The sequence below is a fragment of the Pollicipes pollicipes genome, unplaced genomic scaffold (assembly GCF_011947565.3).
Source record: "Pollicipes pollicipes isolate AB1234 unplaced genomic scaffold, Ppol_2.1 Scaffold_2555;HRSCAF=2994_pilon_pilon_pilon, whole genome shotgun sequence".
Classification (NCBI taxonomy): Eukaryota; Metazoa; Arthropoda; class Thecostraca; order Pollicipedomorpha; family Pollicipedidae; genus Pollicipes; species Pollicipes pollicipes.
Window position 1 is genome coordinate 36,401,319 of NW_023596136.1, and position 15,950 is coordinate 36,417,268.

The window sequence follows — 15,950 nt, forward strand, 5'->3', positions numbered from 1 at the left end:
AGTGGGTCTAAAACCGCCCTTCCACCACGTGCCACGCCCGACCCTCCGGAACGCAGCGGCTCTTGTTCCAGCTGTGTACAAACGCCTCGCGTGTCCGCGCGTCGTGTCCGGACTTCGTCACCCTGCGACCCACCGGTCGACCCGTGCACGACGCAACGCAAAACGGAATAGACCCCCAGCAAATAGCATCTAGACAAGCGAGGCCCGCCCGCTTGACTGGGCGATTATCGATGTTTTTTTAGGTGTACTTATGTCTTTTGGCTGTTCCAATTCAGCCAGTTTATCAGCCATCTCGCCTTTGCATATTAGCTCTTTCTTTAGAATTTAACAACAAACGAATGTGAAGAGATATCATGGCAAACCCAACAGTTTTTTCTCTTATATTTTTTACTACTTTTGGAATAATTATATTTTTAGATAATAAAATATAATAATCCTTAAATGCTTTTGTTGGCAAATCGCATAGCTTCATTGTCAGGTCATTTTAAATTTCAAAACTCAACATCAGTGGTTTGAGATAATTTCAAATAAAACTTGGATCAAACGCCCCTAGCATAATAAATCGTAGCATGTCGCATGTAATCGGCCGAGCCGAAGCCGCCTGTTACCAGATGTGCGACACTGGTCACCCGTCTCGCTCCGCTCGCAACATTGTGACTGAGGCAAGTGAACACACTGACTGGGCAGATCATGCTGATAGTTTGAAAAGTGACAGCATCGATACACGGATATGGCGCCAATTCAAACCTGAGACAAACATTCGCATAGTGCACACAGCCGCCTGACCATATCATCATGCAGCCAAGCCGATGAGAAACAAGGCCTTTGGGACACAGATAAATGATTGCTACCCGACCCTCAAGCCAATTTTTCGGAGTGGCACAGCGGCGTAGATCCGTTACGGCTTCGACGAAAATTGGACAGCATCCGCTGACAGCCTCGCCCCTTTTTCTTTTTCATTCCCGCGCGCTGCAGACAGGTTAAGCCATGCTATTGTGGTTTATTTACACCATAAATCGATATGGACATCCTTAGCTTAAATCAGGATCAATCACCCACAAGCGTAGAAAACTTGAAAGTTACCGACGCATTCCTGCGGCCAAACTGGTGCAATGCCAAATTCCGCTACGCACATGGCGGAATTACACGTTTAATTTCGTCACAAGAACGGAAAGCTTGGAATAAGCTTTCAAAAATAGTATGACGTGCCTAGGTGTGGTATCCCATAATCTTGCCGCCCAGCTAGTTAGACCCCAATCTCAGCGGCACACAACCGCCGTGACATGTCAGCCCAGGCGCAGAGCTGTGACCGACATTCCTCATACGCCTGCTTTCCATGTTGAAGTCAAATATTCGGCTTCCAGTTGCTGCTCTTCAAATTCCTGCTGCGTTTGGGGCCTTGTGGTGCATTCCAGACGCTTCCATAACATGTTCTGACTCTGCTATGTCAGCCCCCATCTACGAGTGCTGCCGCACCTTTTATGACCTTGCATACTCCGCACATATTGTAAAATGAAGGCAGAATATACTTTGCGTGCCGTTTTCCCGAGGCACCATGCTTTCCAAGATAACAGCTGACCCAATAAATCTTCTGGCGCTAACTGTTGGAAGTCGTTTTTCCCTCTATGCAGATACCTTGTCTTTTTATTTGTGCAACTGCCAGCATGACCTTGTCTTGAAATGCCGCATTCTCTTAACATCGCCACCTTGTATGATCTCTGAAATACCTTTCAAAGGGATATCATGTTCCGTCCGCAACGAATGCATGAACTGAAGCTGAATAAAAATCGATGGTCGTCAGCGATCTAGGAACTACGTTATCCGTCGTTTTTCTTAAGTAACTCGACAGCGGGGACTGCGCGATCGATCGGCGACATTTCGATCTCGCGAGGAAGCGGAATTGTCAAGCCTTGGATAGACTTTACATTTGAACGAAATAGTGCACGAAATGATAAACAAATGGGTACTTAATACGGCCAATGGATCCACGCATGCGGTGATACAAAGCTCAATACGATCCAGGCGATTGCTGCGACGACAGCGCGTCGCATTCGACACCGTTCTTCAAAATGCCGCTATTTCCGGCTTATACGACAGACACAGCCGCGCGTCGCACGAACTCGTGCGGACTGCGACTGCGCGGATTGAAGGCGGTACATCGGTCACCGCTTCGAGGCTGGACTGACGCCTGCACCGGCTCTGACTGCCGGGGTGTGTCTTAAAACATGAAAACGGTCAAAGCCGAGAAAACCTGTGCAGACTGCTGCTGTGTAAGTGACACGTGGCACGTGCGCCGTCCCCTGCGTGACGGCACGCAACTCCCCCCCCCCCCCCCCCAGTTCCCTACCAGAGCGCGTCGAGTTGGCGTCGCTCCGGCCGGCGGTCGCCGGAATGTAGCCGCGGTTTTGAACAGCCACTCACCGGATCCGAGGCCAGTCGATGACTCAGGCCGCCCATGCCAAGCTAATGAGCTAACAAATCTTACTGCCGCACGATCCACGCGTCCGCACATTGACAGCACCGGTGCGAAACCCGTCACGTGGCGCTGTCTTGAGTGCTCGTGCACCCTGCCAAATCTGCACTTTTAAACGATCCACTGTTTGATCCGCACACGGCTCAAAAGGCAGAAGATGACAAATAGATCGGCAGACGGACGTACCTCTTTAAAATGTTATGGAGATAATTTTCCAATGTGAGCATGAACGATAGTGCATGCTCATCAATGACAATTCACAACAAATGGGTATCAAGGCAGGATTTCCCCCAGCTTGTTTACGGCGCAAGCAGCGTGGAAGGACTCGTGTATATCAGGCGGTGTCTTTCCTTCATGTAAGTTGTTGGCTGTTTCAGGTCCAAACTCACAATCTGTTTATTGAAACACAGCAAGACAGTAATCGGCAGCACATCAAAACCATTTACTTCACTTAATAACAATCATCTGCTAAACCGCAAAGGGATCAAATCAAATCGCCACGGCACAACACAAAGATAACAATGTAACAACACATATTGCATCTACTAGCATTCAGTTTACTTACCAACTTAATAAAAAACACTTGAACTGCCATCAAGGCAAACAGTAATGCATTGCAATTAGCTACGAAGGCATCCACAGCCTTTGATTAACTCTGGTAACTGTGAAACAAAACGAGAATAATGTTGCTCCAGGGAGGCTTCAGGATTAGCCACGTCTAATAATAGCATTAGGTAGTGCTACGTCAGCATCAACACAGAATAAAGATACCAAGTTCGATTATTTTTCGGACGAAATCACGGTGCCAGCGCTTTCTAATAGCACCACGTTTCTTCCCCGTAGTCGCGCCACCTCCGCCCTGACAACCGTCGTGCGCACCTCTATTGGTGCGAATAAAACGTTTGTGATTGGCCCATCGGGCGGTCTGGGCCTCTTAAAGAAAAGCGCATTGGATGAAGTTTGAATCAGTCACCATGGGTCATGTGAAACTCCCATTCCCAAAGCCGCAGTGCGCATAGAAAAGAACCACTATAGTTAATGCCATAGGAGAGAAACTGAAAACCATGGCATAGCGTTTCGTTGAATTCGCGGGATAAGAGCTCCATAATTACATATCTTAATATCTAAACATAACCCCCCAAGCCTTTATAGCGCCTAGTACACAAATATTTTCCTACATTAGTGTGTTGCAAACATTACAGAACAAGCACGTTGGAAAAAGCCACGCAAATGAAATATCATTTTCATAGTGGTAAACGGGAAATCAAATAAAAATTTTCCCCAGGGTGGGCTACTTCAAATCGAAATGCTGAGATATTCATGCATCTGATGTAATTTTCGCACGCATCTGACGTAACAATGGCTGAGAAGTATGAAAAAGGTGTGACGCTTCCTTTAGCTAAGCAATCCACCAGCCGTGCACGTCCATTAAATTTGGGCCAGCCAAGGCTCACGTCAAAAGAGAAAAGTGTAGGCAATGACAATGCCAGGCAGTGCTTTGGTCTACCCTTCTCTCATCCAGACCAGTTCGTACAAAGAGGCAACCTTACCGCTCACTCCTTTCACGCTAGCATGTCTGCCGACACCCTATTAGGGTTTGAGTGGATCAACCTGAATCCAACCTGCTGTATACGCCAGAATGCGTCATAGTGTTGCCTGAGACCCTTCATGTCCATCCTCATGTGCACCTCCATGCCCATCTGGCTGACACGCTCCAGACCAGGTATGTCATTATCGAGCCAGTCCCACTCACTTCCCTCGATGTCTATCTTCAGGTAGTCAATGGTTCGCTCCAAGTGACCCAGCTTGGCCCTGAGACCGGTCAGCGTCATCATTTGCCAACCGTTCTTCCTCGTCTCCGTGCGGCCGCCTAGGCCGATCTGGTAGAAGCGGGCGCCAAAATCTGTTGTGTTGCGCGTGTAATTTGTCATGGATGGGTCGAACGCGTAGACTTGACAACCGTAGCGGGTGATGGCACGGTCGAAACTCCACTCGTTCGATATTCCCAACGAGTAGACGAGGCAGTTGCCTGGCGGCGGCGCGCGTCCCTCGTCCAGGCAGACGAACTTATCGCCGTCCACATACTGCGAGCTCTTTATGGCGCCACCGAACATCGTCAGCTTTCGGCAGCACAGCTCCGGGTTCTCCAGGTAGTGGAAGAGCGCCGCCGCCATCGCCTCGTCGCTGTCGGGAACCGGCGGCAGCCCCGGCGGCAGCCCCGGCGGCGGGGCGGCGGGCGCCGACACCGACGCCGCCAGCGGCACGGCGGCGGGCGCCGACACCATCGACGGCAAGGCTGAGACCAACGTCCGGTAGTCCAAGGTGTGCCTGCAGGCCCAGACAGTGCCCCCATCAGCAGCGGCACCTACCTCTCTCTTTTGATAACACAAATCGCTACCCTTTCGGCGGGCTACGCTTTGTCAGTTTCGTTTTTAGTTGAGGCCACACATACTCGAAAGTTCGTGCGTAATGCGCCATTACGTGTTACGGTAGAGGAGAACAGCAGACGGCTAAGCTCAGTATAGAAGGCTCCGCTCGCCATCGTTGTGCAATCAGCCAACAGTTTGTCTTCTGGCTGACGTCACAAACACACCAGTTCGTAAACTGCAGTTCAATTGGGGCTTTCTCAATCATGAATTTCGGCCACGTAAAAAATGTGACATACATTATAGGACCGGCAACAACGGCGCGTACCTCTGCACGCAAGACCACTCAATTAGTTAGACCTTGTACAAATTGCAGCAGTATAACTTGGCGGGATAATATCCATGCAAACCTCAAATAGACATGCAGCAAAAAATATCATTCGCAAAAACGCGTATTCACGCGTACTCCAGACACATGATTTGTGAGCTAGAATATCACGTTCTGGCAGAGTGGTGTTATCCATTACGTTTCGCGAGGAGACGATGCGAACGGAAACAAGAAAAGACGAAGATTTCCCTCTCCAGTAGAAGGTAAGAAGACTGAAGGCATGACGCATCGCGGCATTGGTACTGAGATGGCCACATCGGCGTCTGCCTCGTCGAAACTTGAGATCAGACCTACGTACCCAGCCCTGTGAGAGGCGTTTTATATAGTGCACCTGTGGTATATGCAATTCATGTCTGCACAGTGAGCTAGAATCGTTTTTGAACTAGGGTGTCAGTGAAAAGTTCCATCGCAAAAAACCGTACAGGAGTAAAAAATTCAATTTACAATAGTTGAAACTTGTTAGTCAGTGAGAGGTGCTCCAGCAAACAAAGAGACACATTTGGCGTTAGCATGGACGTAATATCATAGACATGACAAAAAGTTTTTTGTTTTTTAACATCTTAGGTCATTAAAATGAAACAGAATAAGTTAAAGGAAAGCAATGTGATGAAGTAAAAAAGTGTGGCGAGCACCAACAACTATGTAGCAGCAATGTTTTGATGCTGCACTTTGCACTTCACTTCCACAGGATTTTTAGCACAACACAAGCAAAGGGATTCAGCAACAAAAACAACAACCAAAAATTCAACAATCATAAAGCATTCAAACAAAAGAGTCTTAGACTTCCGCACATGAACACATCACTTACGCAAACAAACAACAGACATGCCTCTGGTTTCTGATAAGATGGAGTCAGGAAATGGAAATATGATGTCGCTGTTTCTTGCAAAATACCACTGCTTATTTCCAGGAAAGTAACTGAATTATGCCTAGCCTAACGAATCCTCACCTCATCTCGTCATGCCTTACCTATTTGTATCAAAAAAGAATTTGTGAGTCACTGATTCCTGCAAAATTCCTACTGCCGCTCGCCACAGAATTAACCAACTTAAACTAACCTAGAGTAGCACACATCTTGAGCATCCTCTCAATTCACCTCACCTATTTACTGACAGCAACACTTGTGATACAAACATGATAAAGCTTATTTTTGGTTGGTTTCAACTTGCATTTTGGTTCAATTAATTTGTGTCGGCTTTTTGACACCAGACGAAGTTGACAACACACAAATCAAAACCCCTCCGATCACTTTGAACAACTTATTATGTTTGTCATGGTTAGCCTCTGTCATGGACAACATTGGGTATGCTCCACAAAACAATCTCTCTCCTCCAAACGTAACATAACTTAAAGATGACCACAAACCAGTTTTGTCTTTTCAGCTGTAGCAAAAGCATCTAGTTAGGTTTTATTATTCATATTTAAATACTTCAATTTTGAGATATTGGGTCCGCATTTAAAATGAGATGGTCTGGCTATTTGCTCAAAACTGATATCTACCTCACCTTGTAATTGCAATGCAGCTTAAAGTGTTCCCGTGTTCGGAAATATAGCGCGTATCTACAGTGCAGTCATTTGCCAGTCAGACCAACGCAACCATAGCCAACATCTTGTTCAAGCAGACATGAGGGACCGCTTCAACAACCCCGAGACAAATAATCAAGAGAATGGAGCAAACTAGTTAAATTTCATGGGTTGTGGTATCATAATCTGTCTTATGGACAAAACGCGATGGGTCAAAGGGAAAGTGGCCAAATCTAGTCACAAATGATGTATTGAAAACAGCTTACGGCAAAAGTTAGCAATTAGGTGCTCCACAGGATAAACTTACTGGCTTTTTAAGGGCTTGATTCTTGCTGCTCCTCCACAATTGGTTTGCTGAGAGACAGGGTCATCCAACCCACCCACAAAATATAAGTATCCATCATGCCCAGCAACCTAAAAAATTGAAATTCAAAATAAGTAAGAGGAGGTTCGCATGAGAAAACGCAATTACGAAGGGCAAACTTTCGTTACCAAACACTTCTGTATTAGCTGCGCCAAGTCTGTCCCAAAGCTATGTACGACAGGATATTGTAGCGTGGTGAGGCAGTGAAACTGGAATGTCTTAGATTCATCATTATTGAGCCGCGCCATGAACCAATAAACGGCAAAATGGGAGTTTAACAAGGCAAAAATGGCAGTAGAAATGAGCTGCGTGCTTCAAATTGTCTCCTTCACTTCCTATGAATTATTCACTCCTGGGTGCACATGAAGCATGTTTGGGCGGCTGGCGACTTAATCTAATTCATGTATGAAAAATGAGCAGGTTTGCAGTTGAACCAGTTTGTAGAGAAATTAGTCAAAATTTTAAGCGATAGACGGCGTATTGAAAGGAAATAGGAAATGAAGGAAAAATGAAGTTGTATGACGTTCGCATGGCACCAAGAAAAGCAAAAATCAGTAAATGAATATAAAGACATCATTTTTGGTCAAATTGTTTTGTCAACTCATTTGGCTAAAAAGCCTGTGAAATGACCACTGAAACGGTAATGTTCAGCTTCTATATTTCATTTAGAAGGTATTTCTTGAATTTTCCACTTCCACATTTCGGGAGTTGTGTAATTTGGAAGTCAACTTTCTTCGGGTAAAAAAATACGTGGGGTAAAATTACCTACCAGGCTACAGACACCGCTTTCTGGCGGTGTCTGTCTGGCGCGACCCAAAAAATCGTGGGTGCGCGAATGCTTCGCAGTTGGCACACAGCTGTAAATTGCGATGCATTTCGGAAGCAAACCAAACTCGATGCAAGCAAGCGGCTGGGAGCGTCGGGGCTCTCGGGGTTGACGGTCCCCTGCGTCCGTGCTCTGCGCATACATAGGCATGATACAGATGTAGGATATGGCCATAGGATATGGCCATGGTGTCCAGGTTCTGTGGAGCCTTGTTCATGCTTGATGGTTTGCAGTGAGCTCGGCTTTGGATGACATCTTAAAATCCCTGAAAGGGAAATATGGGTTTGGTATGTGTGGAAAAACAATAGCAGGTAGGAATAAAAAATTCACATTAAGTGTGGCGAAAAGGAGTGAAAAATTCCTTCTCATAGGGTGCTGCTTTACAGTTAAAGCCGGCTATTCTAGGACACTTTGCTTCATCAAGGAATATGACATATTAACACACGCAGGTGCTTGTAGCGCCATTCTCACCATGAGTACTAGAACACAACGAACGCCACATATCGATCAATAGAGGTGCTTTTGGTGACTCGTTGCAACTTAAGTCTTTGACCTTCTAGTAGATCTTGATTATTTTACCCCGTTTACGAAAAATTACTGCAGAAATGGGCATCCTTACATCCTAAACCCTAAAACATTGTTACACGGAGCGTGTTCCAGAAGTGTTACACGAGAGCGATTTCCACATCGCTCTTGAAAAGTGTGCGGATGTGGGGGTGGGGGTGGGGGAGGGGAGAAGCCGATGACCCAGTCAAGCATACGAGGGCCTACTCCCCTAATTTTAGACCACGCTAGTTTTGGACCACCTCATTTTGGCCCACCGCTATCGGTTTTTTTTAAAAGAACAGTAACGAAATTTTCGCGAACAATTGGCACACAGACCCGGTGGCAGTTGGAAACCTTTTCCCTCCTTTTGACCAGCCGAAGGTGTACGACATTTTGGCTGAAGCTTAAGCATGTGTCCCCTTTGGAAAGATTATCCGATGCACTATTCCACTGATTGGTCACAACCGAATAACCTGCAGTCCAAAACAACCAGCCAACACCGTTACTCTTTCATGCTGAAACTCACCCCGTCTTTCGTTATCTATTTTGACGTATCAAAGGCGATCTTTTTTCACTCCAGCGTCTGTGGCCGGTTGAAAACATACTGGCATGTGTTTCCGCTTTAATCGGCGTAACCATGACTGAAATGCTGATGGGACCCATTCATATTTTGGCGCCACTTATATGGCTGAAAGAAACTGACCACCTGCTACGCTTTTTTGAAACTCATTGCCAACCCAAACAACTCAGGCTGAAAACGCAAAGTATTCAAACGAGAAGTAGAAAGTAAGTAAAAGTAAAGTGATCGCAAAGTAAAACCTTTTCCACCAAGCGCAAAACACATCAGCGGCATTTTTCATGCGCGAGATTCGCAGAAATTTTGTGTAAAAACGTCTTCATCAGCAGCACCGTTTCGGAAAACAAAATTACGTCCAAACTTCACAAAGTACAGCTAAATTGTGCACGGGTATCATCAGCACGTCCAAGGGGCTCATGCCACATACCAAGTAGTCTATGACCGTTCCCAGATTCTCCAGGTCAACCCAGGCATCCAGTCTTATCGTAGTCATGCATTTCAGCAAAGGGAGCTATGGTACTGCCTGCTCCGAAAGAGTTTCTTATTGGGCATCCTGGATCCAACTGACCCCGTCTTGTATTTCCAGACCCCGCTTCGGACTACTCTAAGCCCCAGGCTCAAAGGAACCGCCCATGAGGTTTTTCGGGGAGGTGAATGAGACTAGGGCATTGCGGAATCTCCAGCCATGCCCTGAGCGTCCAGTGGGCCCGTGGGCGACCAGAGAGGCATATCAGTTGTCGGAGGCAGAGTGGCCATCATTGGCTAGACAGGCCCCTGGGCGGCAAGAAGGGCACTAAAAAGAAAGAGGTCCTTCCGTGTTTATTTCGAGCATTGGGCGTCCAGAGGGCTCATGAACGGTCGGAACGACCCACGAACAATGAAAAGGGCCCACGAACAGCCGTTCTTGGGCGGTAGTAGCGGCTAAAAGCGCCCTAAACAGCTAAGAAGACTCCGGATGTCTAGAAGGTCACGAGCGCACAACTAAAAACGCTGGTGACCAAACGGCCGTTGAACGGGCCGGAGGGCCCTGAGTCGTCAGATGAGCACTTATGGGCTAGAAGGGCTCCTGAGTAAGCAGAGATATCCATTTATGATCGGTGGGGACCCTTTGCGGGCCGCCAGTGGGGTCCCTGAACAGCTAAGGGAAACCCTGCCGCCCATGAACTCCTATATGACCAGGGGGTCATCCGTGGGCAAAAGAGCCTGACCATCTAAGTCGGCCCACCTGTGGTACACAGAGGTCCGAGGGGCGCAATCAGGGTCTTGCGGGGAAGCACAGGGTTGACAAAGGGACCCCGGATGGTGGGACCCCACTCACAAAAAAATCCCCTGATATCCCTCATCTAAATTCGAGGAGGCACAATTTTCTCCGTTTCATCATTCTCTTTTAATTTGGTTAACGTGAAAAGAGGCCAGATGCCACTGTAAGATGTAACTACGTTTGTATTTTGAGCCCAATACACTGAAGAAACATTTTAAAAGCAGAGTGACCTTAGCAGTCAACACGGCCTTACACCTCGATCAACAACAAAAGGTGAAGGAACGAGGTTTTAAATGATTCGACGGAACATCTCACGCTCTCTTTTCATTTCCAATGGCTTAGCGCACTCTTTCTAACACCAAACAGAGCTTTTAGGTGCTTTTACGGATTTTTCCGGCTTCTACCCGGTAGGGCACCTCACGGACTGCTTCAATCCGCGGATCGTGGCTACATCCGCGGGACGGATCGGACCGGATCGTGGCTACATCCGCGGGACGGATCGGACCGGATCGTGGCTACATCCGCGGGACGGATCGGACCGGATCGTGGCTACATTCGCGGGACGGATCGGACCGGATCGTGGCTACATTCGCGGGACGGATCGGACCGGATCGTGACTACATCCGCGGGACGGATCGGACCGGATCGTGGCTACATCCGCGGGACGGATCGGACCGGATCGTGGCTACATCCGCGGGACGGATCGGACCGGATCAGAAATCTCCACCAAAACACGGGTTGGGACCGGACTGGATTCTCGACTTTGCCAGCTAACACGAGCTGAAAACTAATTATGCGTTTGTGCTTATGGCGTCCTATCAAACGCAGCGTATTATTTTCGAAAGCGCACAACACCTCGCCAGGGACGCAGAGTTCGCGGAAATATGATCGTGTCCAATTTGGAGCCTGCCTTGGCAGTTGGTTGTAGCGCGCTACGGCTGTCTACAGGAGGTGGACGCACGTCGATGTGCATTTAACACGAGCGGAAACTCCGCCGCCGCACTTCCTTTCGGTGCCTGTAATCGCGAGGAGTCCGTGGGACGTCGGTCACTTCGACCCCACGGCTGGCGTTTTTGCGACGCGCAAAAACGCCAGCGCATGCGCGGCGTGACTTCGCTTGCGGCAATCTGTTCGTCGGCACCGCCGAGCAGCCCAGATGAACAGATGGCGGCCGCTCACAGCCGGCGGCTAACGCGCAACCAAATATATCATGGTGAGCTCACAACATTACTGATTGCCGTCAGATGAGTACATGCTCAGAGTCCGGAGGAGTACGTATGAGTACGTATGACGGCGCCGAGTCGGGAGTCTACGCCACTCCCAGACCTTGCTACCCACTCACCAACGGTGGGAAACCAAGGTGAAGGTGGACAAAACGATGGCCGCCACCAACAGCACTCGCACTATCCCTGGCCCAGGCTTGTTCATGGCACAGGCGACGCTGCTGCGGTCGGAGACAGCACTGCCGAAGAATGACAAGTGTCAACAAGTCGCCTCCCTGAATCCCTGACATGGCCAATTAGGAAGCAGTAGAAACGAATTTTGGACACAGAAATCTGACAAGTAAAGATTATTTGAGAACCCGATAGTGCTCGGTTCCAAACGAACCAGCGCAACTCGTTCCATTCTCTCGAACGTTGCGAGGCCTCCCTTATATCGGACTCTGCATGTTACATGTGAATGTTATGATCGTTGTCAAAGCCTACTGGTCATGATGCAAAATAAACAATACATGATCCGCAGTGCCAGCGCTGGAGATCGCTGGCACAACATGGCAAAATGTGAGGTTTGCAGGCACCGGAACCAATCTGTGACAATGCCCCGCATTCAAATGCAAAAGTAGCACGCGAGGAAAACATGAAACATGGTACCATCTACATGATCCCTGACAACTCTCGAGACTGTCGCCCCCCCTCCCTCCCCCCTCCTGGTCGTCACATACCGTGCGCGGTGTCTTACTGATCACAGGGACGCGAAGTTTGATGATGTACTTATTCCACTCTAGCTAACGCTACCTACGTAAATTTATGCTAAACTGATTTTCTCCGTGGCGTGCGCAAGGTTTTTGCCGGCGCCTTGAGGTTCAAGAGGAACATTTGGATTTATGCTTCAAAAAATCCGAAGGAGATATCTCTCAAAAATATCGTCGGTCAACCTTGCCCTTACGCAAAATCACCGTTTAAACGGCTCATTTAGGTGGACATCGCCTCGAGCCCGCACAACGGGTAACTGAGGCACTATGCGAAAAACCAACTCACTACAGTCGTACGGCGAATGCTATCGCTTAACGTCAATTCGCAAATACGCAACTTTTGACACTGGCCACCGCCGACAAAACTTGCGCAATGACCAACAACGAACCTGCATGTGGGCAATCCTCAAAATGTCCACGTCACTTGAACGGCAAGCCATGTTAAAATGGCACATCACGTGCCTAACGTGCCACCACCACAAAGACCATCTGCGTCTCTCCTGTGAAATGCTTCTCCCTTCCCGCACGGCCTGAAGTCTCACGTACCCTCGAGCGAGCTTCTGTCGTAGCCCGTCTCCACCCTTCCTACTGCGGGCGATGCGCGCCTCCGACCGGCCGCGCAGTAGGACTGAGAGAGCGCTGCATCGCGAGTGAGGCGTCGCGACGGTGGCGGCGCTGCCATGTGCGGCCCCGGGCGGCCCAGTGTCCGACTTACACAAGGTGATGCGCCGGATGGCGGCGCGGAGGTGTGTGCAGTAGGGATGCACAAACACGCCTGCTAGCCTGCAACGTTAGTGAGAGAGGAACACGTGGAAGGCCCTCCTTGTGAGACAGTTTTAATTTCTACTTATCACGACAAAAGAGAATTTGATGAATTTAGAAGAAGAAAAAAGCTTAACAACACGTCAAACAACCTACAACTTGTTTTGGCACCAACAACTCATTCAAACGGCTGACACCTGTCAACTAATTAGTTGTGTTATGAGTGTACCCGACTTAGGGCATCCTCCGAGTCGTTTACACGAGACAGCCCTATTGAATTTGCTTTGGCTTACAAGACAGACCCATAGGCAGCGTGAAGGAGGCGATATAGCGAATTTGACGGACGCGTTTCAAGCGCAGCAGAAAAAAGTTTGAAAACCTAACCAACCAGCATAGCAAAACGCTTTGAGACTTGCCATATCATGTGCCAGCCGTGGGGCACAATGTCGTGTTGTGCTATGTAATGTGTCGCTTCAGCTTTATCGATAGAAAAACAAGTTCAAAGTCTGCCAACGCGTGGGAAGGAGAATGGTTGCTACAGCACGAAAGGCATGCACGATGCGGCTAAAGTGATTGCAAGTTTCAAGGTGAGATTCAGAACTTTAAAAAGCAACAGATACCTGTCCGTAGTGTTGAAACCGTGGTCGTGCTTAATACAGCTTTTGGAATGGATTGCAAGTGGCAGGTGGCACTTGGATGCAACGAACTACTGGTAAGCCGCGAATTATCAATCATTTTAGATACACTGGAATTATCTCAGAAAGCGACGCTGGGCGGCGTGATCTGTCATTGCTACGCGACCTGGCTGGACACTTTTTGTTGCCTTGTTGGCTATGAGCATATGAACAGATGTTTTACCGTCGAGTAATTTGTGACGTCAATGAACTTGGCGTGTGGTTCAAATCACCATCGTTATGCTCCAAGCCTTATGCTGGGACAGAACCAGTTAGCAATTTCAACAAGGTGTATGATTTAGACTGCATCATGTGTTAAGAAGATATCATAGGTTTATAACACACCAACTTATTCCGATGTGTTAGCGCCCCTTTATGATTTGAAATCACAAGTCCAACTGAGAAAAACTATTGTGACGGAGGCATACAAACATAAAGGTGGTCATAGTAGTATTGGTATTAATGTTTCGAGGAGAATGTACCCAGTACATTAAGCTGTCCTGATCTGCTTCTTGCCTTCGTCCTTTACGTTTAGATTGTGAGACCGCTACACTGAAAAAAAACGCTAAAAACCCATGTGCAAGGTCAACAAAATCACATCCCTGCACGGTGTTCGCTTCAGGGAGTGGTGTAAACACCTTTGGGGAATAATCAAGAAGTCTTTTGACACCGAAAAAATTGCGCCCCCAAAACCCCCAGTGCAGGGCCGGTCAAACTGCATTCCTGCGCGGTGTCGTTTTAAGGAGTGGCGTCATATCCCTTTACAAGAATCTTTTGACACTATGGTGGGTATTCATTTGACCTGCTGATGATGCCCTGAGATTGAAACGTTCTGTAAATGGAGTCGCGTTTGTACACCTCGCATTCCCTAAATGCATGTGGTCAACGGACCGTCACACCTGTACAGTGCGTATTCATTTTCATCGAACACACAAAATGTGGACGGATTGGAGTGTATTTTGACATATAAAACGCTCAAACTACTGAAGATCAGTCATAAGCTGACTCAGCTATCCAACATCAGTGAACAAAGCACATGGACCACAGAGCCGAACCTCAAGTCAGGTCAGGTTCGAGACTTCAAATCATCCCTGCACACCAGATCAGCTGGCGTCAGCCGGCCACGCGGGCCTCACCAAGCTGCCCGGCATCAGCAAACCGACCACGTCAGCCACAGGGTCAACCAGCCTTCACAACAAATGAAAACTTGGTGAAACTCGCCAGACTGACTGAGAAAAATCACTGAAAACATGACAAAAAAGGACTTAAGCGACCTGGCCTTCTGAACATCTGAGCTGCGAGATCAGCTGTGACAATTAAACAGACTGATCGACATCACCAACCTCGCACAGATCACAAGAAACCTTAAACACTATAGCTGAACATATGACAGCTAACCTCGGTCGACCCGCTGTCACCCAACAAAAATACGAAGGGCCGTGCCGGTGGCCCGCAGCAGCGTTAATCTAGATGATGATGCACCCATGACCCGCACTGTTGGCGCAGGCAAACCCGACTGGTACATCAGATGTGTCGTCCACTAAACGAGCCTTTTCAACAGCTCCTGGATTTTCTTCAGGCGTCCTGGAGACTGCCGAATCTCACATACGGTCCGTTCATTGAATACCACCACTGACTGTTTTTGCTGATCACTTCCGGGCGAAGACGCACTGGGGCGGAACGAACAGATGGAACGCCCTCTTCTCGTCTCCAACAGCGCACACACCAAAGCTCTCCACAACTAGACCAGACTGCGGGTCGTCCGAGCAAAGGCACGGCCGGGATGCATCTCCGTCCTCCAGCAAGACGTCTCTCCACGCGCTGTCCAAGCACCCGTCGAGAACGCTTCCAGCGATCCTTGAAGCATATCACATTCCTGGAGTACCGACCATACCATGGTGGCGTCGCGCACTACAGACACCATGATACTTTCCACACACTTAGTTCTTACATGGCTATTACAGGAAATGTAATAGATAATGAAGATAATGAAGCAAGCACCAGACATGATGTAATAAACTTACTTAACACGCGCCCGGGTGGCCGGTTGAATACCCTTCGCTCGGGTGGCGTGGCGGTAAACTTGACCCCCCGCAATCTCAGAAACTAAGAGAGCTGGAGACACTAGACTCACCGGGTGTGTTGGCCTGTACGTGAACTTACTTGGGTCAAAGTTTAAGTTTCTTAGGGTATGGCCTTCGATCAAACAAGGTTAAA

The 15,950-nt window shown here is 48.3% G+C and overlaps 1 protein-coding gene and 1 long non-coding RNA gene across 2 annotated transcripts; both read right to left on the reverse strand.

Annotated features, from left to right (window-relative positions):
- Nucleotides 1-2,844: 2,844 nt before the first annotated feature.
- LOC119109666 (methyltransferase-like protein 24) lies at nt 2,845-4,667 on the reverse strand. Its single transcript, XM_037233388.1, has one exon. The coding sequence runs from the start codon at nt 4,645-4,647 to the stop codon at nt 4,036-4,038; it is 612 nt and encodes a 203-aa protein (XP_037089283.1). The 5' UTR covers nt 4,648-4,667; the 3' UTR covers nt 2,845-4,035.
- Nucleotides 4,668-4,732: 65 nt separating this feature from the next.
- Nucleotides 4,733-12,930, reverse strand: LOC119102560 (uncharacterized). Its single transcript, XR_005094710.1, has 3 exons — nt 12,844-12,930; nt 11,668-11,787; nt 4,733-4,801 (listed from the first exon to the last, which is right to left on the reverse strand). It is a non-coding gene; the product is annotated as an uncharacterized LOC119102560 (long non-coding RNA).
- Nucleotides 12,931-15,950: the final 3,020 nt, after the last annotated feature.

Coding starts and splice junctions, on each gene's coding strand:
- LOC119109666 (XM_037233388.1), bottom strand. CDS start 4,647: ATGGCGGCGGCGCTCTTCCACTACCTGGAGAACCCGGAGCTGTGCTGC.